General features: G+C 43.1%; 1 protein-coding gene across 1 annotated transcript in view; it reads left to right on the top strand.

Annotated features, from left to right (window-relative positions):
• CDH17 (cadherin 17) overlaps window positions 1–23,088 on the top strand; it is a 202,539-nt gene that overhangs the window by 170,218 nt on the left and 9,233 nt on the right. The window contains exons 18-20 of the mRNA XM_030216653.1: window positions 229–468; window positions 5,664–5,780; window positions 11,286–11,399. Coding sequence (XP_030072513.1) covers window positions 229–468; window positions 5,664–5,780; window positions 11,286–11,399 — 471 coding nt within the window. The remainder of the gene's footprint in view (window positions 1–228; window positions 469–5,663; window positions 5,781–11,285; window positions 11,400–23,088) is intronic.

Raw genomic sequence — 23,088 nt, 5'->3', positions numbered from 1 at the left:
TAGAGCACCTTAGTAAAAGGGCCCCAAAATGAATTATTTGCAGGCTGTGACCTCTATTGTTGAACAAGCATAAAAATCATCCAAAGATGATGATGTATGGAAAAAAAAACATGCATTTCTCTTCTTCAGATGACACGTTGTGATCTCAAATTAAGAGCAATTCTCAGAAAATAAATTTGAAGCTCTAGGAATGAAGCTTCACTCTGTACGTTGCATTGTATTTTACAGACGCAGAATATTTGAGCAGTTCTGTGCTCTTCCAATTACACTTGAATGACGTGAATGACAACCCTCCCCGGTTAGCAAAGGATTATTCTGATACCTTCTTCTGTCATCCCATTGCTAAAAGAGGGTCTGTACTAATTGAAGCTACAGATGATGATTACTCTCGCTTTGGTCACAATTTGAAATTTGAACTTGGAGAGAATCAAAATATTAAGCAAGACTGGGAACTTCATTCTATTAATGGTAAGTTTTTCAAACACTTTAAATCTCACACAACAGAAAATTTAGAGAAAATAATTAGCGTGGGTCTCTATTTTTCTCCATATTTTAATCCCATTACATAGAGATGCAGAAGCTGGTAGAGGGGAAGGAGGAGCCAGTGGCAGAACAAGAATAGAAAGGGATCTAACACAACTGTTTTCATTTGGTACTATGGGAGTAATTTTACAAAAGGCTGCCTAACTGATGTGGTAGGTATGTGCATAAGTTATGCTTGTTTTATAAAGACAAATTATGCACATAAGCGTCAGTATAAAATGTGATCAGGGCATAGTACAGGCTCATAAAGAAATGAGAGAAAGAAGCAGCAATGTTGAGAAGGGCTTCCTGCCCTAGAAGAAATCATTATTTATTTATTTATTTATTTATTTATTTATTTGTCCCACGTTTTCCCACCTATTTGCAGGCTCAATGTGGCTTACATTATGCCGTAATGGCGATCGCCATGTGCTGCAAACATACAAAGTTATCTGCTCTGAAACATGCACAACTTTCCAGTTCAGTTTTATGTACTTATGCATGCATTTTGTAAGTTCCACCTGCTCCCTGTGAAAGAAAATGTACATACCAGCCTCTATGACAGCTTCAGATATTATGGCCAGTCCTATTACAGCAGCAAGAAGGTCCCTGGAGTAGCCTAGTGGTTGGTGCAGTGGACTGTAGAGAAGGGGACCCAAGTTCATATCCCACTCAACTTGTACACTCGGTAGAAAGTGTGAACCCTCCAAAACCTACTTTGCCTACATATACTTGGCACCTGTAGGTATAAGGGCTATTGTAGCAGTATACAGTCGGGTACACTAGGTTTTTGGTGGGTTTTGGAGGGCTCACTATATAATATAATGGGGTAATGGTGAGATGTGTACCTGGGACCTTTTATGTGAAGTCCACTGCAATGCCCTCTAGGGTGCCTCATTGCTCTGCTGGGATGTTTGTGTGGTCCTAAAAGATAGATGCACTGAGCACAACATCGTCTAGCAAATGGCCATTTTCGAATCAAAAAGTTGGACATTTTTCTAGTTTGAAAATGGCCATGTTCACTATTGTAATTTTGGACGTTGTTTGCAAAAGGTCCAAAATCAGATTTAGACATATCTAAAATGCCCCTCAACATCAAACACAGAATTACCTACAAAACTCCAGCAATACGAGCTTACAAAACATGAAACAAAGTCTCAAAACACTTTTCATCAAGGAAGGAAAAAGCCTCAATCTGTAGCCAATGATTGTTAAACAACTGACGTGGAGGGGCATAATCGAACAGGGGCGCCCATCTCTAAGGACGGCCCCATAAAGGGACGCCCCCGACTGTATTATCAAAACAAGATGGGTGTCCATCTTTTGTTTCGATAATACGGTCGGGGACGGCCAAATCTCAACATTTGGGTCGACCTTAGAGATGGCCACCCTTAGAGATGGCCGACCTTGGTTTTCGCCGATAATGGAAACTAAGGACGGCCATCCAAGCCATTTGGCTGTGGGAGGAGCCAGCATTTGTAGTGCACTGGTTCCCCTCACTTGCCAGGACACCAACCAGGCACCCTAGGGGGCACTGCAGTGGACTTAACAAATTGCTCCCAGGTGCATAGCTCCCTTACCTTGGGTGCTGAGCCCCCCCAACCCCCCCCCCCCCCCCAGGTCCGCCTGCCTGAAGTACACTGCTCCCACTACAACTGCTCCAGGGACCTGTATACTGCTGCGATGGACCTGAGTATGGCATTTGAGGCTGGCATAGAGGCTGTTTTTTATGGTGGGAGGGGGTTAGTGACCACTGGGGGAGTAAGGGGAGGTCATCTGCTCAGTTCGGGCATCTTTTCATGGCTTGGTCACGAAACAAAATGGACCAAGTAAAGTCAGCCAAGTGCTCGTCAGGGATGCCCTTCTTTTTTCCATTATCAGCCAAGGACGCCCACCTCCTAAACACCTCCTAATCATGCCACAGTCCCGCCCCAGTCCTGCCTTCGCTACCCTGCCGACACGCACCCGTGAACTTTGGTCGTCCCCATGGTGGAAAGCTGTCGAGGGTGTAAAAAAATCGTCTTTCGATTATGCCAATTTGGGCGGCCTTGCGAGAAGGGCGCCCATCTCCCGATTTGTGTCGAAAGATGGGCGCCCTTCTCCTTCAAAAATAAGCTGGATAATGTACATTCTTGTCACAGGCTCAGAAAAACCATCTGAATACCAAATTCAATTTTAATAAAGATCAGAAAACTATATGTTAAGTGAAAAAATGTGAAAAGCAAAATATAATATATTTTCAAAAACAGCACTTACCTTCAAAAATTTCATGAAACAATTGCCATGGTCCCACTTTCCCATTACAACATTCTATGTAAACTGGGACTTTATGGGGGCAATTCTATAAGTGGGCACCAAAACATAGGCTTTACGTGGGTAGGGCACCAACTTTGTTAGCACACTAAGGGACTCTTTTACCAAGCTGCGGCAGAAGGGGTCTGCACCGGCATCAGTGTGTGATTTTCATGTGCGCCGAGGCCCCCTTTTACCGCAGCAGGGTCAAAGGGAAGTTTTACTTTCCTGCAGGAAATGGCCGCACAGGAAGTAAAGCACTTCTTGCGAGGCCATTACGGGGGGGAGCCCTTACCACCACCCAATGGGGTGGAGGTAAGGGCTCCAGCGCTAACCCGGCAGTAACCGGGCAGCACGCGGCACTACCTGATTACTACTGGGTCCACTGCGGTGCTACAACAATAAATATATTTTTGTAGCACCGGAAATGACAGCATGCTAGGGCTGGGAAGTACCGCCGGGCTGCTGCGGTAGCCCGGCAGTACTTCCTGTTTAGCAAGTGGTAAGCCAACGTTGGGCTTACCGCCGCTTAGTATAAGGAGCCCTTAAACATATAAGGGTGCTTATAGAATCCTAGTGTAGGTAGGAAGAAATGTGCCTATATTTAGGCACGCCCACTTATGCCAGGTCTATAGCAGGCGTAAATAGGGCGCACCTAAATGTGATAGATATGTGCGTGACTTACAGTATTCTGTAAGTTGTGCATGGAAATGTCAGCCCTGCCCGTGCTCTGCCAATATATATGCTTCCCTTGCATTTATGTGCTAAGGCATTTGTGTGTATTTATACCATATCAATGTGCACACAGCTAGCATTTAAACACACGTATGTGTACATTTGCATGCGTGAATACTAGTATTCTAGAAATATATGTGCACAGATGGTGCTTAACATTAGGTGCACTGTTATAGAATTAAAGGGGTATGTGTCTTTATAATATCGGACTAGATTCTATATATCATACCTAAAAAATCAGCGTCAAAACAAAATCTACCTAGGTGTTTTCTATAAAGTATGCCTAAAATTAGTCGTAGTTTATAGAAGAAACTTACATTTTTGCACGGTTTATAGAATACGCTGAAGTGCCTGTCTGTGTGACTAAATTTAGTTGCGGGCAGTTACAACCAGTAAAGCTTTGTGTAAATGCCAACGCCTAAATTAGGCTTGGACAGGGTGTATTCTATAACAGCAGGCATAGATGTTAGAAACACCCATGACCCACCTACAACCTGCCTATTCCACACCCATGGCCATGCCCCCTTTTCAACTTTGCGACTTAGAATTTGCGTGCATCATGTTATAGAAGACGCTTAGACAGTTGTGTGCATAAATCTAATTAATGCCAATTAGTGTGAATAATTGCTTGTTAAGTGGCAATTATTGGTGCTGACTGGCTTGTTAACTAATTAAGTTACATGCAAAAATCCAGAATATGACTGGATTTGCGTACACAACTTAAGTTGCGCTATATAGAATCTGGGAGATAGAGCCCTCTTACACTAGGTACCCCGTTATAAAATTACCCTATATGAGAGTAATTCTCTACAAGTTACCTAAAGATAGGCAGCAGGATGCTGTGCATAAAGGGATGAATTCTATAAATGGCACTGAAAAAATCAGGACCAAAAAAACATGCTTAACCACAATTCTATATGCACGCCTAAAGTTAGACGCAGTTTATAAAATAACACGTACGCACAGGGGTCACGCAAAAATTTAGGCATGTCCATTTGTACCAGTGGAAACATGATGCAAACACCTATGCCTAAAATTTACACCTGGTGCCCCCTTATTCTATAATTGCACATGTAACTGGAATCCATGCCCATTCTCCTCCCTGAAATGCCCATGACCCTCCCATTGCCATGCCCCCTTTTACAGAACACGCATAAAAATTTAGGTGTGGATCAAAAGCCTAAATTTATGTACGTATATGTTAATTGATTTCAATTAACACCAATAATTACTTGTTCAAAAGCAAACTATTGGTGCTAATTGTCTCATTATTCAATTAAGATGTGCTCGCAATTTGGGAGCATGCCCAAATTTGCACACGCGTCTCGAGGCACCTTTTATAGAATTAGGGGGTAAGTGAAAATTATATGTCTACAATTATGCATGTAATATATTTATTTTTGTAGCACCAGTGTGTACCCGGTTACTGTAGCACAGGAGCCCTTACTGCCACCTCCATGGGTGATGGTAAGGGCCCCCAACGAAATGGCCATGCCATTCCTTGAGGAAAGAAAGATTTCCCATTTACCCGCTGTGGTAAAAGGAAGCCTCGGCATGCGTGAAAAACACGCGCCGAAGCCAGCACAGGCCCTCTTTTGCCGCAGCTTGGTAAAAGGGGTCCTAACTTGGCATGTAACTGTAGGTATTTTATAATCCGTGCTTGCAATATTGTGGACCAAACATAAAATTGGATGCACGAGATTATAGAATGAGGGGGAATATGTATACACTCTGGGTGGCCTTGGAAAGGGCCTTATAAAATTACTCCTCATGCAGATTATTCCAGATGAAGGCTCTTTTTTATCTCAGATGCCTTGAAAGAGTTATTGGCTATTCACTGGACCCTTGTTATCATGGGCATATAGTGTAGTACACCAACGGCAATACCGAGAGTTCCGCCTTTCAGACAAATTGAGGAACCTTCATTTAGAGTTGCTTCCGCTGCCCTTTCAATTGTTCTTTCATATGTGGCTGCCTCTCTTGTTGCATCCATTACTCTGATGGTATGACAGGTACAAAAAGATGAAGATTGAGGATGAAGATGAGTTGCCTATAGAGTTCTGGAAAGGATAAGGTGTTAATTTAACTCGATAATGTCTTTAAATATTTGACAGGTACTCACGCCAATCTTTCTATGAAGCACACCAATTTTGAAATTCAGCAGTATCCTGTCCATATAAATATTAAAGAACGAAGACCATCGCCATTAGAAACCAACGTGACTATTCTGGGTATAGTATGATTAGAATTTTTTATAGGCTTATAGATGGAAAGAGCTTTTGTTGCCAGTCTAGCATTTGAATGTTGGAATTGTGTGTATGTTTCTAGAATTCAATGTGTGTGTGTGTGTGTGTGTGTGTGTGTGTGTGTGTGTGTGTGTGTGTGTGTGTTAATGATTATTGATATCAGCATTTAACAAGCAATAATGAACACTGATTGGCACTGATTAGAATTTAGGTGCACAACTTGCTAAGCGTATTCTGTAAAGATGTGCCCTGAACTTCTAATGCGTGCAGGCAAAAAGGGGAGTGGTTAAGGGCGGGGAAATGGACATCCACCAGGTTAGCGTGGGAGCCCTTATTGCCACCTCAATGCGGTAAGAGAACTCTTACGGGGAGCCCTTAACGCCACTCATTGAGGTGGCAATAAGGGCTCCCACACTAACCTGGTGGTAACCGGGCAGAACGCAGCGAGCCCAATTACCACCGGGTTACTGCCATGCAAGCCATTTCCGGGGCTTTTCTTTTTCCCCCAGAAATGGTGCATGTTCGGGGCAAGACTACCGCCGGTGGGCCAGCAGCAGTCCCGAAAGAGCGAGAAGTAAGCCTGTGTTGGGCTTACAGCCACTCTATAAAATGACCCCTTAGTGCTTCCTAAATAGGAACTGGTAAGTGCTCCTGCACACTAATGGGAACATTAATGTATAATCTGCAAAACAGAAAAAAAAAAAGAGAAATACCTCAAAAGTGTCGTGTTAAATCTGGATTTCGTTGGCTAAACTCAGATTTTAGTGTAATTTAGCAAACAAGTCCCTGAATTTTTTTTTATAAGATCATGTAAAAAATGGAATCCATTTACAGTGAGCTCCTTTTATAAAGCGGTGCTATCGATTAGCGACTCACTAAACGCGAAGAAGCCCAGTCAATTCGCATGCTAATCAGTAGCGCTGATTTGTAATAGGAGCCCAATGTTAATAACATTTAATTTTGCCACATGAAAACACTAATATACATGAAATTGTAGTACCCTTCCAAAGCCTTAAGTGGCTTGAAAAGGAACACTTATATTTTCAATTTATAAACCCCTAGGAAAAAAGCCCTGTCTGTCTATATTACCGTAATTTATTCCTTATAATAGTTTCTACTACCTTGCCCGGCACTGACATTAGGCTTATCGATCTGTAATTTCCCGGATTACCCCTGGAACTCTTTTTAAAAAATCAGCTTTACATTGGCCTCCCTCCAATCTTAAGGTATTATGGACAATTTTAATGACAGGTTACAGATCACTAACTCTAAATAAGGTGTCACGAGAGACTTATACATAGGCATTATCACCTCCTTTTTATTACTGGCCAATCCTCTCCCTATACAACCAAATATCCTTCTAGCTTTTGCCGTACCTTTTATACCTGTTCATCACAAACAATCACACCTAACTCCCACCTCTTTGTCGTGCACAGACATACTTCACCCTTCAGTGAAGTACCCTTGAGTGGTATTGTACCACTCCTTCAGTGTTTGGAGGCCAAATGCATGATCTTGTGTATTTTAGCAACCTTGAAATTGAATTCAAACAATATTATTTCTTAAAATCATCGTACTTAGCTTTTTCAGTGTTTACAAACTTCTAGCAATCTAACAAAGCACCATGTTTTGCAGTCAGTCAACTTCAGAGAATATACTTAACTTGGTCCATCTTCGGCCATTCATCTGGACTTGCAATTGCTTTACTCTATAAGCAGCAAAACATGGCATCAGGTGAATTTAAATCAATCGCATGACTGCAGCTATCCAATCATACTGCCTCTGATGACATCATCATTCATGCTTTATTATATTTATTTATTTATGTAAAATATTTATAACCTAATAACCACAGTTGTAGACTGGGTACAATTAAAGATGCTTAAAAATAATCAAATTAAGTCTTGCAATCAAGACAAAATATTCTTATCTACACAGATAATCATATCATTATTTTATGTAACTACTGTTTATTTGTCAAATACCTGTCAGAACAAGTTACCTGCCTCCTAAAGGTGCAAAGATTTGTCATCACTCTTGTTTCTAATGCCAAGTCATTCCATTCAAATGCCCCAGAAAGTTTTATTTCTAGTCTCGATCAGTTTATAAAGAGTTAGCAGTAGGCAACTGCAGCATCTTGGAACCACCAGAGCATAGGGTCTTAACAGGTGTATGCAGTGTGTTTTTATTAGCAAAATAGGTGCCGGTACTCAAATACTAAGCCACCCTTCAGGGGTCAGGTGATCACTGATGGACCCATCACACAATAGCCAGGCCCCCTGCAACCAGTCACAGAATCTATGACAAGGCAGAATTGGTATGTAGAGCTGGAGCTCTTTCATTAAAACGTGGGGTCCAGTGGAAAAGGTGCCGGTACTCAGTACCCCCAAGTACCCCCTCAAAAAAAGCCCTGGGTGTATGTAATCTTAGAGATGCTGTGAGATGTAACGAGCTTCACCAAATACTTTGAAAACAAAACAGAGCAAATTAAGGGCCCTGTTTACTAAGCAGCGCTAGAGGCTCGCTAGCGTTTTTAGCATCTACACGGTTAGTGCTCGCTAATTTTTAGCATGCGCACCTTAGTAAACAGGGCCCTAAATTTAACACACCAATATATTGGCAGCCAATGTATTCATACTGGTGACATTCAATCTATTTCATGGTTTAATACATGTGGAGGAACTGTATTTAGAGAAAAGCACTCGCCAGTCTAGAAAAATTGCTGAAATTGGACAAAGATAAGTACAATTCCTGAAGCAGACCAATCGTGAAATATTGTGCTATGTCAGATTACTAGAAGGTTGTAAAAGCTACAGATAAGTGTCACTATGATATTTGATTCATTCACATACAGCTGCTTTATTTTCCCATGAAGATTAAGATCAAAATTGAGAGTGAAAATTGTCTCTGTACTTTACAAGACTGTTTTATTTATATAAAAAGACAAAAAATACTAGTTAATTGCAACAAACCTGCATTGAATGAATAAAGTTTGGACTAAAGGCAGGAAGGAGGTTTTTTGTCCGGTTGTTGATTTTTTGCTAAACTATAGTTATCCCAACCCATGACTCACAGGGTGGGTAAAAACTGTTTGCGATTTCTGAGGTCTTTTTCCTCCTGCTAGGTCTTGGTACAACAATGTAATATAATGTTTTGGCAATAAGATTGATGTGCGAATCTTCCTTTTCCACTTTTTAGCTGCAAGTTTTTATATTTTTTGTGGATTTTCTTTTGACCATTTGTTGTGATTAAGATAGTTCTAAAAAGCTATTTTTCTATCATAAACCTATTTTACATGCAGAAAAGAGACATATATTTTGCTTGGGGGTTTAAGTTTGTGAGGGAGTCTATAGGGTGCTACCAGTCCTCCTGCTAGATACTCCCTCACAGTGCCAGTACCACCTTAAGATCCATAGTCCCTCCCAAAGGGGAACTGACACCGGAGGGGTAGAGCCAGGAAGAGAGGAACTAGGAAGCATAAAGTTCAGGGCACAGCTAAGCCAGGGAGGCCCAGAGGGAAGGAGCGAGGGCCTGTTGCATATACCTTCACCACATACCGTGAACCAGAATCTCAGTAGCCAAGTAGGCCAAATTTAACTTGGACCTTGTAGGTTTACATGTTGGGTCCAGCCTGAGGCAGGCTGGCTGGTGAAATGTTAAGAACTGTACTGATAACTCTGGGAAACCAGCCAGAGCCAAGAAGAAGTATTGCTTTACCAAGAGACAGTAGTGCCATGCAGTGGCGTAGGAAGGGGGGGCGGTCCGCCCCGGGTGCACGCGCTGGGGGGGGGTGTCGGCTCGCTGGTTCCCTGCTCTTTCTGCCCCGGAACAGGTCACTTCCTGTTCCGGGGCAGAGAAAGCAGGGAAGCAGCAGAGCCAATGCAGCTCCCAGTGATGTGCACTGGGGGCGGATCGGCCATCCCGCCTGCCCCCCCCCCCCCCGCTGAAAGGTAGGGTGCGTTTTGGGGGGGCGCTCCGGGGGGGGGGGGCGCCGTGCCCTGCACCCGGGGGGAGGTGCGCAGCAGTGACCCGCCCCGGGTGTCAGGCACCCTCGCTACGGCACTGGTGCCGTGGTCCTGCAGGAGCAGGCCACGGAAGACATTCTTATGTTCAAAGACTAGTTTTGTATTGGATTTCTCCTTTGACCATGCATACCTCCTACCCACCCCCACCCTCCCACCCTGTCAGACTGTCAAAGTAATGCTTGGATGTCTCACTTATATATACTATCTGCTACCACATTTGCTTATTTCCGATCTGACGAAGAAGGGCAACCTTCGAAAGCTAATCAAGAAATGTATTAAGTTATGTCCAATAAAAAAGGTATCATCTTATTTTCTTTTCCATGTTTTATTTTGTTTGATTTCTATTGATATCCCTTGACTTTGAACTCAACAGGACTCTCCCAGCACTTTTAATAAATGTTAATTTTGCTCATTCCAACCTGCTGCATGGTGTCACTTTATCCAGACCCTGAGCTCAGAGCCCACCATGCTCACGGTATCCCAAAGTATGTAAAAAGAAGTGCACTGAAAGACTGCGTGTACTTTTATGCAGACCAAAAGTAGGCTTTCCCATGATATAGTTTGAGTTGAGCAATGTGGAGCTGTGATAAACATGCATATATTATAAATAGTAAATATATGGACATGCACATACAAATTTACAATAACTTTGGAGCTAATGTAAATTTATGCATGTGAATTTGCAAACTATTGGAGCTTATACTGAATACTTGTTTTATGAAGGCTCATAGCTGTCTATGAAGGCTTAAAATAGGCTCCTTTCCTTTTAGGACTTTTCACCTAGGTGCTACTACTACTACTTAACATTTCTAGAGTGCTACTAGGGTTACGCAGCACTGTACAGTTTAACAAAGAAGGACAGTCCCTGCTCAAAGGAGCTTACAATCTAAAGGATGAAATGTCAAGTTGGGGCCCTCATAAATTACCCCAGTATGTAGAAGTAAAATACAAATGTAGTTGAATATTTATTTATTTATTTATTGGGATTTATTAACTACCTTTATGTAAGAGATTCACCCAAGGTGGTATACAGTAGGTACAGTTTAACATCAAACTTACAATTTTGTTGACAGCATAGCAATAATAAAAAGTACAGTAAATATAGCAAACGGAAACCTAATAGTAGGACTACCATGAAACAGGATCACAAATATGCATATTTAACAGCACTGAAATTCAAATAACAGAGACATAATATGATGCAATATTTTTTTTTGTTACATTTGTACCATGCGCTTTCCCACTCATGGCAGGCTCAATGCGGCAAGCAATGGAGGGTTAAGTGACTTGCCCAGAGTCACAAGGAGCTGCCTGTGCCAGGAAATGAACTCAGTTCCTCAGGACCAAAGTCCACTACCCTAACCACTAGGCCACTCCTCCACTCCACATATTGCCAGTTATAAAGAGAATGTTATATACCATTACAGTTATTGCATTAATCTTTTGACATTTATCTTTTCTGCAGTGTATATATGTGCTTGCACAGACACACAGACCTGCTATTATGAAGTTCCTGGCCTTGAGCAATATAAAGTAGTTTTGGCAGTGGGCATTCTTCTTGGAACTTTGGCATTTATCGGTAGGTGGCCATTTTTGATGCCTGTTTTTGACTAGTGTCCTGAATGCTACAATATAGCCCCAGCTAAATAATTTTACTTTACAGTGCAATGTAGTGAAAGCATTGCTGCTCCTGAGTTGCAGGGCTGCCAGTTTGAATTTCTACTTGGTAAAATGTGAAGTGAAGTGAAATGCTGATACACGTCAAGCTTACCAGAGGAAGATTTTGTCCAGAGGAAGATTTTGTCAAACAAATCTGGTCAATTTCTTTAACTGGGTGCAGTGGCATGGTAGCCGTGTTAGACCAATTTTAAAGATAATAAATAGAAATAAATAAATCAAAACATAGAAAAAATAAGATCATACCTTTTTTATTGGACTAAATACATCTTTTAATTAGCTTTCCTGAGCTCAAAAGGAAAGCTAAGCAAAAGATGTATTAAGTTAGTCCAAAAAAAAGGTATCATGTTATTTTCTTTTCTATGCTTTGATTTATTTCTATTTATTACCTTTAACTGGGTTCTAAAGTGAAGTAGATGAAGCAGATGTGCGCATTGTGGTTTAGTTGGATTTCAGCAAAAATTCTGATACTTTCTCATAAATAATTATTGAATGGTTAGTGAAGTTTTAAATTGTGCGTAATCCTCTGGGTATTTCTCCCTCCCAATCAGTGAGATTGTGCTAATTCCTATTCAAAAGGTGGGAGGCCTTGACTTAATGAAAGCAAGTAATTTCAGGCCAATAGCTAGTATTTCATTTTTTACTAAATTAATTGACTTCACAATCAGGTCACAATTATCAGATTACATACAAGACTTTAATGTGCTTTATTCTTTACAGTATGGATTTAGACAGCTCCATTATAGCACAGATTTTTTTGTTGATACCTAAATTAATGTGATGACCATTGCCCTGAATATCAACCACTTTAACTATAATTTTACTACCTTCTTTCAATATAAAACACTGATTTACAAACACAGAGGATTGTGAACCAGAGAGTTTCACATTAAGTGCAACTTGCCAAAATGCAAGCTGAAATCCAGATCTCTGCAAATATTAGATTCTGCTTTGCTGGTCCTATCAAGCCTCTGGGTCCCTTTCTTACTCAAGTTTGTATTCTACATCTAGAAAGTCTTCCAGGTCACTCCAGATAAATCCCAGGGCTTCAGCTCCCCCCCCCCCCCCCCCCCACCTCCAGGCCCTGAGAGCCAATGGGTTCAAGTTCCCTTCTCTTAGGGCTTTAAATCAGTCCAGACTTTCAGTTAGTCCAAGTATGCAAATAAGCATGCAGATTACTATTCCAGTCAACGTTATATCTTCCACAGATTCTTCTCACAATACTAATCTACTCCACCATCCTTCAGGACTAGGTTAGTCAGTCCCTCCTACCTCCCACGTTGTTTCTATCCTTGAACTACCACCACCCCAGCAGGATCCCAGGGGTTTACCTCGAGTTTGATGGAATGGACTAAACCCAAGTGGTCTTTCTATACTTGGCTACAGATACCATTTCTATCCCAGGAGAACTAGTACCTGGTGATGGGTTATACACCCTGTCATAAGATTAGGTCATGCCTAAAAGTACAGATAGTACATGTAAGGATATACTTGTAGAGTAAGCATGCTTAGGGGAGGAGTTAAGGTAGAGCAAGGGCAGAGTTGTGATTTGAACTCTATAGAACTCATTTCCCAAGGGTATTAGAACAGACTGTAACTATCAAAGCTTTAGGAAGAACTTAAAAACCTTTTTGGTTCTCACATCCAAGCAAATGACTACCCAATTCCAAAGACCTCTCTAGATTCCTGAGACTCCTATGGACTTGGTTTTGTACTCCTGTTTTTTTCTCACTGACCATAGGCTCATCTTCTTACTTGTTGCAAATTAACATCTTGATGTAAATTACACTAGTTGCAAGATAGCATTTAATTGTTTTAAACCGCACTGAACCCTGTGGGGAATCCCTAGTTTGATTTGATTTGATATTTTATGTGATAATGTTTACCCCTGCTCGAGAACAGGCATAATGCCTGCACTTTCAAATTAGGTGCAATTTCTGCATTTTAACAAGATATATTAGGTCCAAACACCAAAATATTAGGAATGTAGAAGGAAATTTTATAACAGGGTGCCTAGGTTTGGAGATGGAGAAGGTGCCTACTTTAAGTGTATTTTATAAAGACTCACAAGTGTCTATGGCCATTATTTTAGATACATATCCAGTTGTAAATAGCAGCATTTACACATGCGTAACCCCCTATTTGCCTGGTGAGCATCAAGGTGGGCTTCTTAAAGCATTTTTAAGACTGTTTATTTAACATGAAAATCAACACATAGCACACAAGAATACCACCATTTAGAAAAAGAAATTATTAAGTCATAAGGTGAGCGTGAATTCCATTCAATCAACGTCCATGGCCTGCCGGCAAAATAAAAATCAGTTCATTCCACATCACTGAGCTTATCTCTCTAAACTCCTCCAGTATTTAGCCCACATATTATTATAAGTGTTGATTCTCCCCCTAAAAGGGTAAGATAATCTTTCATTGGTAGCTGTCCCCGTCACCTGTGTGAACCAATGAGTCAAGAATGGAGTTTCCTTACAAAAGGATGGCTATAATATATCTAGCAGTATGTATCAAGTGACCAGCCTTTCTCTCAATCTACCCCATGTATTTTTTGTCTTTCCAATATCCCAGTAGGAAAAGAAAGGGGCCAGAGCGTAAGGCCTACTAAATATCTTTCTAATCTCACCATTTTCCTGTTGCCAGAAGCGTGCTGCAATTGGGCAGGAACATCTCATGTGAAAATAATCTCCCTGAACCCTACCCCCCACTCTAAGAGGGCCTGGTAGGTCTGGTATAATACTCTATTCTGTAAGTACACCCATTAACAACACAAAGAGACTAAATTGGCTGTTGGCCAGATAACTGCTCAATCAGAATCATCCAATGACTTGTGAAGGTTATTATTCCACTGCACAACAGCCTGCTGCAAAGGTGTGGTAGATGTAGTAGCACTAGCAAGAGACAATATAATTGTGGAATCCATTTCTTTACTACGCCAGGAGAATACATAAACATCACTCTTGCTCACTCAAATGGTGCATGGTAGCTTGGATCTGCCAATACAGACACTCTGAACTATGCATCCAGCAAAAATCCCCATGACAAAGACCCAGAATCCTTGAACAGTCCCCCTTGCATCAGTTGCCATAAAAACTGCATCCCTGTCTGCTCCTATATCCCCATTTCAGGGGAAAAGGTACAATAAGATATATGCAGATTCTTTCTCAAACTTTTCCTCAGTTATTCTGGAGCAATTGTTGTCCATTCCTGTCCTCTGAGGCAGGGGCGTAGCCAGACAACAGAATTTGGGTGGGCCTAGGCAAGAATTGGGTGGGCACCAAGTGTTCTACACCCCCCTCCCCCCCCAAAAAAAAATGATCTCAGCTGGTGGGAAAACGCTTCTTTCCACCTTCGCTGCAGTATTGCACTGAAAACTGAGCATGCGCAGGTGACGGTGTCATGGAGAGTAGTGTTTTTGTTACCATCAGGGAAAAATCTTCAGCTGGTGGAGCTTGGGATTCACTCCACTTACCACTAAACATGTGCTACTGTTGGGTGGGCCTGAGCCATAGTGCCCACCTGTGGCTACGCCACTGCTCTGAGGTTGTAGACTGGATCCCTCTCAATGCCTTTCTTGACCACAGGAAGACTTTTGGTTGTCATTCATTTGCTCTCCTCCCTTATTCCCCTGACCCCCTCCTCCCCCCCAGGCTCTCCATGTTGCACAACTGAACATCCATTCACTATGTTCAAAAATACACTTGGTAAACATTATTAGATCAAGAACATCTTGCATTCTCTGTTTGGTGGAAACTTGGCTATCTCCTGGGGATGAGGCCTATCTTCGCCAGTCACACTGGGTATAATTTTTTCTTCCATCATTGTGCTCACCGGAGAGGTGGGGGGTCTGGCTATTCATCTCTAATTCCTTTACTGCACATCTATAAGACTCATCTACCTCACTCTCCTGGGAACACTTAGCAATCAAGATAACTTTCCCATACCTCTTGAAACTTCTATTGATTTATCAGCCAATACCTGTCTACAGACCCTCTATAATCTTATTACTCCTCATAATCTTTCTTCTCACGTGCTTATTGTCCTAGGTAATTTGAATATTCATGTGGATAACCTTTTAGATCAACATGTCCATGATTTCATAACTTTTTCTCAGTTACTTAGACCTTATACTGTTAGTTTCCATTACAGCTCATACCACTGGACATACCCTGGACAAAGTTATCACTCATTCCTTCTCTGCTACTGATATCTCTCATCTATTTATTCTCCCTGTCCCCTAGTCTAATCAGTCCTTCTCCTACACTTCTCCAGAATCTTGCTCTATTGACTCTTCTCACACCATCCTAACCAGAAAACTGCAGACCTTGACAGCGGAAGTATTCTTTAAGAATTATGAGGATTTCCCCTCTGACTTTCCTTTTTCACACCTGGATGATCAGGTCTGTCTTTGGAATAAAAATCTCCATACGGCTATTGACCTATCAGCTCCTCAGTGCCCCTTCTCTTCAAAATGATGTTTGTCTCAACCCTGGTTTTATCATGGGCTTTTTCTTCTTCATCGCCAGTTAGTGCTGAGTGTCTCTGGTGGAAACATCCATCTGCAAGTACTCATCAGTTCTTTAGAGAAGCCTCTTGTTCTAATTCAAACAAGCTTAAGTACATAAGTATTGCCATACTGGGACAGACCAAAGGTCCATCAAGCCCAGCATCCTGTTACCACCAGTGGCCAATCCAGGTCACAAATACCTGGCAAGATCCCAAAAAAGTACAAATCATTTTATGCTGCTTATCCCAGAAATGAGCAGTGGATTTTCTCCGTCCATTTTAATAATGGTCTATGGACTTTTCCTTTAGGAAGCCGTCCTTACCTTTTTTAAACCTCGCTAAGCTAACCGCCTTTACCACATTCTCTAGCAACGAATTCTAGAGTTTAATTACACATTGAGTGAAGAAAGTTTTTCTCTGATTCGTTTTAAATTTACTATTTTGTAGCTTCATTGAATGCCCCCTAGTCCTAGTATTTTTGGAAAGCGTAAACAGACACTTCATATCTACCCTTAGAGATGCCAAGCGCACATATGTGTCAAGACTACTTTATCAGGACATGGGCTGCCTTACCCTGTGCTGTGAGAACTGTCGCTAGCTTGTTCCATCTTGCTGCAGGAACCTCTGAAAAAAAGTCTTCTCAAGTTTTAACATCTTTGAGGCTCTCTTCCGGTACGACTTGTCTCCACCCACCCATGAGATCATCCAGGTTGGCGTTTGAGCTCATTTAAGGAGAGGCCTTGAGCTGGAGGTGTGTGCACTGGATGTTGGTGTGCCAATGAAGGAGTGTTACAAAGGAGCACTCCTTCATGCAGATTTCGGAAAGACTTTGGAAGGTTCTCTGGACTGTGTTTGAATATATAATATAAGAAAATGTTTTTTAGTTATATACCAATAGTAATAGGGAGGGGAATATATGATGATTTACAGAGGAACTTTCCTTCTAGAACTATGAGAACAAGGAAATTGGTTATGGTTGATGTTTCAAATTCTTATGTGTGCTACTGCTCAGGAATTTTAAATTGGTATTATTAAATGTGAGACCAATAAGGAATAAGGTTCCAACGCTTTTTGATTTGATTAGAGAGCAAGAGATTGACATCTTGTGTGTCATTTGGCATGGTGAGGATGATTTTGTGATTCTAAACCAGCTTTGTTCAGTAGGGTACGCTGCTTTTTTCCAAGCGAGAAAATAAAAAAAAGGGGAGGAGAAGTGTTGTGTATTTTTAAAAGTGAATTGGCTCTTAAAAAGAGTGATGGGTTTGGAGAGAATGGTATAGAGATATTAGCATTGTCATCTGGTTCAGTTAATATTGTTTTAGTGTATGCAGCTCCAGGGTTTCTTCATATGGATTATTCATCATTGGTTGAGTTCATTATTGCTTTAGATTTTAATCTAAATAATATAATACTATTAGGTGATTTTAATTTGAAAGTTGATTTAATTCAAGATGATGATGTAATTGAAAATTATTAGGAATCTGTGGATGCATTAGGATGGAGATAGATCATAAAAGTGCCAACACACTCTGCAGGACGTACTTTAGATTTAGCTTTTGAACTAAAAATTAAAAGCTTAGGTTTTTTTGAACGTAGAGAGTCAGTACAGTTTATACCTTTGTCAGGTCATGCTTTGATAGTAATGAGAGTAAATTGTATTGGAGAGAGCATCCCTTTGAAAAAATGAGAAACATTATATAGTAGAAAGAGTTTTGAATTGGAAAATTTAAAACAGAAGGTGAGTAAGGCTCTACCAGGTATACAACTTTGTGGGACTTGGCGGAAGAGTGAAGTTTCCCTCTTTTATCCATCCAAGTACTTTCTAATTTGGCAGGGTAGACCATGAACTGCGGAACATTGTGCTGATAGAGCTGTTTCTTTACCTCCTTGTACTGTAGCTTATCGATTTCTGGGCTAAAGTCAGCAAATAACATTACTTTATTAACATGGTATCGAAGGTCCCGATGTTTCTGGGCAAGTTGCAAAATCAGTTCCTGGTGCTGATAATTCAATATCTTACACAAGATGGTTCAAGGCCAGCCAAACTAGATCATGGCCCAAGCACATGATGCACCCGTTTTATGACCAGGTCGAGTGGAAGCAAAGGATCAACTAAGGTCTCCCGGAGGACCTGCTCATTGAAGTCCTTCATTGCTCTCGGCTTGGCCCCCTCCAGGATTCCAGCAATTTGAACATTGTTCCAAAGAGATTGGCTTTCGAGATCCTCTAACTTTGTGAGTTCTTTCTGTAACACCACCTGAATGCTAGCTGACTCTCTCTGGAGTTTGCCCAAATAATCCTCCATTGTCAATACATGTTGCTCAATGTGCTCAAGCTACAGCAAGAATCTCTCCCACCTCATTCAGGAGGGTATTTAATTTACTTTTGATAATTGTGTGACCAGACTGCACCTCCAGAAAAGTACCATGCCCAGAGTAGCGTGTGAATCACCTCGAGCACCACTCCCTTGTTTTTCAGGCACTCCTGTGTCTTACAAACCCTCTTTACTCACTGGCTATGCAGTCCATCACTGTTGGCTGCTGTGTCCCTTTGTCAGCCTTTGCTATGCTAATAACCAATTTGGGCTTTTGCTTCTCCTCCACTTTACTCATACTCTACTCAGCAGACTATCCATGCTGCAGAAATAATGATCCATCAACATTTTATAATTGTGTTCCCAGTTGCAGAACCCCCTTTTTTGTCTATCCCGTATATTTTTAGTTCATTTTGACCAATTTTAAGTTTCCTTTCTTTTTTGTCATCGTTCGGCTGCTTGTAGGCCTTGACTTTGGCCAGGAAGTTTTCCTTCCTTTTTTTTTTTTTGCCATGCCTTGCCCCTATTTCAGGCACCATCGCTTTGTTTAATTTAGTCGAGAAAGATTTTCCTTCCATGTCCATGAAGGTTCCCAGTGGCCTTAAGCACTGTGCCTGGTGCAGCCAGATGATCTCTGGGAAGAACATCCATCCTGGTGTCTTCAGTGTCTTGGGCCTGACCATAGCCCCACTAACTGTGTACTCTGTCTTCGCATGAAGAAGAGGACCCAGGTTTTCTGAGAGGTTCAACGAGAGAGGATTTTTGGAGCCAAGTCCGGTTCCTCGATGGCATCGGCATCAAGGTTGGAGGCATCGGCATCGAGGTCGAATGTTGCACCAACCAGTAGCGTAGCCACACCTCAAGTTTTGGGTGGGCCTGGGGGTGGACTGGGTGGTGGGGATCTCCGGGCCCTGCCAGCTGAAGAATCTTCTGGAAGCCCCCAAGGCTTGAGAAGTCTCATCCCTGCGCCAGTCACCAGCGTGGTGGGAAGCAGCGTTCAGCAGCGTTGCCTGCGTGCCTGCCTGCCTTTTAAAATAATTCGTCTCCCCAGGCTCCACTGCATTTACTTCTTTGCCCGTCGCAAAGCGCTCCCGTTCACACAGGCAGCTCCGCTCCCCTTTGCCACGTCCATCCAGCCCTCTCTGATCCACTTCCTATAATGGATACGTAGGGCCAGATGGACGCGGCAAAGGGGAGCGGAGCTGCATGTGCAAACGGCAGCACTTTGCAACGGGCGAAGAAGTAAATGCAGCGGAGCCTGGGGAGACAAATTATTTTTAAAGGCAGGCAGGCAACGCTGCTGAACGCTGCTTCCCGGACCCGGCGGAGCCGTGGGAGAAAAGGCAGCGACAGCAGCAGGATGTTGGATGGGCGGGCCTGGAGGGAAAGTGGCTGGGCCTGGGCCCGTCCAGGCCCGCCCGTGGCTATGCCCCTGGCATCAGCATCGGGAGCATTGATAAGCATGGCTGCTGCTAGACCCTTAGACACTGATAGCAGTGAAGCATCAAGTGGGTCTTCACCTGCCTTGAGACCCCCTGCTGTGCAGGGCCTCTGTCACAATCCATTGTCGGACCTGAACTCAAGGCCACGTGTGGATTACATGTTGTCCTCGTTGGCACCAAGGAGCTTTGGTGACATGCTTCAGGCGAAGGTCAAGAAGCATCTTCATCAATCACCCTCTACACATGGTGCCGAGAACTCCGGGGCATCGAAGGATTCAGCACCCGAGAAGTATCAGTCACAGGAGGACCACTCTCCCTCCATATAGGAGGTGTCGATGCATTGGTCTCCCAGCAGCTAAGACCCAGCTCCAACATTGACCCCGGCAACTCTGCAACCTGTGCCTGAACTGGCACCCCAGCTTTTTCCGGTGTTGGCCCTTGATGAGCACATCTGGGCCTTGCTCCCTGAGCAGCTGAATGGCCTAATGCAGTGGTGTGCATCAGCATTGGGGGTGCTTGCACCTACCCTGCCTACTGTTGCGGCCTTCCTTGGCCCTCAGCCTGTGGTGTGGCCTCCGACACCAGTGCTGCATGTGACTCGGGTGTCGACTGCTACCCAAGCCGGCACACCCTTGACGTCAATGAAGAAAGCTTCACCAGAGTCGAGGTGGGAACCGACTTCTCAGTGCCTTTCTCGAGGGCATGGTTCCTCCACGTCAAGGCAGGTTCGGTCTCAACACTCCCATCAAGAGGTATTGTCTAAAACCAAAGAGTAGCGCTCATGGGATTCAGAGGAGGAGGATGCAAGGTATATTTCCTCCAATGAGTCCTATGGAATTCCCTCTGAACCCTCCCCTCCATCTGAAAGGAGAAAGTCTCCTCCAGTCCCGGTCATGCCCAAGAAGATCAACACCCATTATTGGATCTACAGTGCACCTGATTTTGGTAAGCATCAGTTGCCTCACAATTCCAATGTGGTGGAATTCACTCTCAAAGAAGTCAGGAGATCCAGGGTCTATGCCTCAGCACCCCCAGGTAGAGAAGCTAGAACCCTGGATTCTTTTGGGAGGAAGATGTACCAAGCTTCAATGCTCATCCCCCGAATACAGTCATACCACCTCTTCACAAGCATCCACTTGCGAAACTCAGTGGTACTGGAATATTGGAGGGTAGCCCATGTAACAACCATATTTTAAAAAGGTTCCAGAGGGGATCCGGGAAATTATAGACCGGTGAGCCTGATGTTGGTGCCGGGCAAAATGGTAGAGACTATTATAAAGAACAAAATTACAGAGCATATTCAAAAGCTTGGATTATTGAGATAAAGCCAACATGGATTTAGTAAATGGAAATCCTGCCTCACCAATCTATTACATTTCTTTGAAGGGGTAAATAAACATGTGGAAAAAGGTGAGCTAGTTGATATTGTGTATCTGGATTTTCAAAAGGCGTTTGACAAAGTACCTCATGAAAGACTCCAGAAGAAATTGGAGAGTCATGGGATTGGAGCTAGTGTCCTATTGTGGATTTAAAACTGGTTAAAGATAGAAAACAGAGAGTAGGGTTAAATGGTCAGTATTCTTAATGGAGAAGAGTAGATAGTGGGGTTCTTCAGGAGTCTGCTGGGACTGCTGCTTTTAAACATATTTATAAATGATCTAGAGATGGGAGTAACTAGTGAGGTAATTAAATTTGCTGATGACACAAAGTTATTCAAAGTTGTTAAATCGCGAGAGGATTGTGAAAAATTACAAGAGGACCTTACGAGACTGGGAGACTGGGCATCTAAATGGCAGATGACGTTTAATGTGAGCAAGTGCAAAGTGATGCATGTGGGAAAGAGGAACCTGAACTATAGCTACGTAATGCAAGGTTCCATGTTAGGAGTCACCAACCAAGAAAGGGATCTCGTTGTCCTTGTTGATGATACATTGAAACCCTGTGCTCAGTGTGCTGCGGCGGCTAAGAAAGCAAATAGAATGTTAGATATTATTAGGAAAGAGATGGAAAGGACAAAAGTGAGGACATTATCAGTCCGTGGTGCGACCACACCTCGAATATTTTGTTCAATTCTGGTCACCGCATCTCAAAAAATATATAGTGGAATTAGAAAAGGTACAGAGAAGGGCAACGAAATTGATAAAGGGGATGGGACAACTTCCCTATGAGGAAAGGCTGAAGTGGCTAGGGCTTTTCAGCATGGAGAAGAGACGGCTGAGGAGACATATGATAGAGATCTATAAAATAATGAGTGGAGTGGAAAGGGTAGACGTGAATCGTTTCTTTTTCCAAAAATACTAGGACTAGGGGGCATGCGATGAAGCTACAAAGTAGTAAATTTAATACTAATCGGAGAAAAATTTTCTTCACTCAACGTGTAATTAAATTCTGGAATTCGTTGCCAGAGAATGTGGTAAAATCGGTTAGCTTAGCAGGGTTTTAAAAGGGTCTGGATGGCTTCCTAAAAGAAAAGTCCATAGACCATTATTAAATGGACTTGGGGAAAATCCACTGCTTATTTCTGGGATAAGCAGCATAAAATGTATTGAGCTTTTTTGGGATCTTGCCAGGTATTTGTGACCTGGATTGGCCACTGTTGGAAACAGGATGCTGGACTTGATGGACCTTTGGTCTGTCCCAGTGTGTCAATACGTATGTACTTCTGTACTTAAGTTGTCAGACCTGGCTGAGATGCTGTCTCTGGAGCAGGCTGAGTCACTTCGCCAGTTGGCAGGGCCGCCGAGAGGGGGAGACAGGGGGGACAAAATTCCCCGGGCCCGGGCCTCCGGGGGGGGTGGGGTTGCCGGCGCCGCTGCAGTCCGGCCCGCCCTCCATAGCTCCCGGAACTAACCTGAAGCGCCTTCACGTTCGCATCGCAGCAATCAGCAGCAGCAGAGCAGACCCTTCCATGTCCCGCCCTCGCCTGATGTAACGTCTGCGAGGGCGGGGCACGGAAGGAAGGAGAGGTCTGCCCTGCTGCTGCTGCTTGCTGCGATGCGAACGTGAAGGCGCTTCAGGTTCGGAGGGCCCGGCAGCGGGTGGAGGGGGGCCCAGCGACTTCGGGTGGGGAGGGGCGCGACACGATCTTGGGTGGGGGGGGGGGGCCCGGGGGCGGTCTTGGCCCGGCCCCGGCTCTCGGCGGCTCTGCCAGTTGGTCAAGCAGCAGAAGGTGTGTCGAAATTTCTTGGCCAGGGGCACTTATGACACTTTTGATGTGGCATCCAGGATCTCAGCTCACAGTATAGCAATGCGCAGACTCTCATGGCTGCATTTTTCTGACTTGGAACATTCTGTTCAGCAGAGGTTGGTGGATGCACCAT

Source organism: Microcaecilia unicolor, chromosome 1, assembly GCF_901765095.1.
Source record: "Microcaecilia unicolor chromosome 1, aMicUni1.1, whole genome shotgun sequence".
NCBI classification, from domain to species: domain Eukaryota; kingdom Metazoa; phylum Chordata; class Amphibia; order Gymnophiona; family Siphonopidae; genus Microcaecilia; species Microcaecilia unicolor.
Note: the sequence above shows the minus strand (reverse complement) of the source record. Positions and strands in the feature narration are given on the sequence as shown.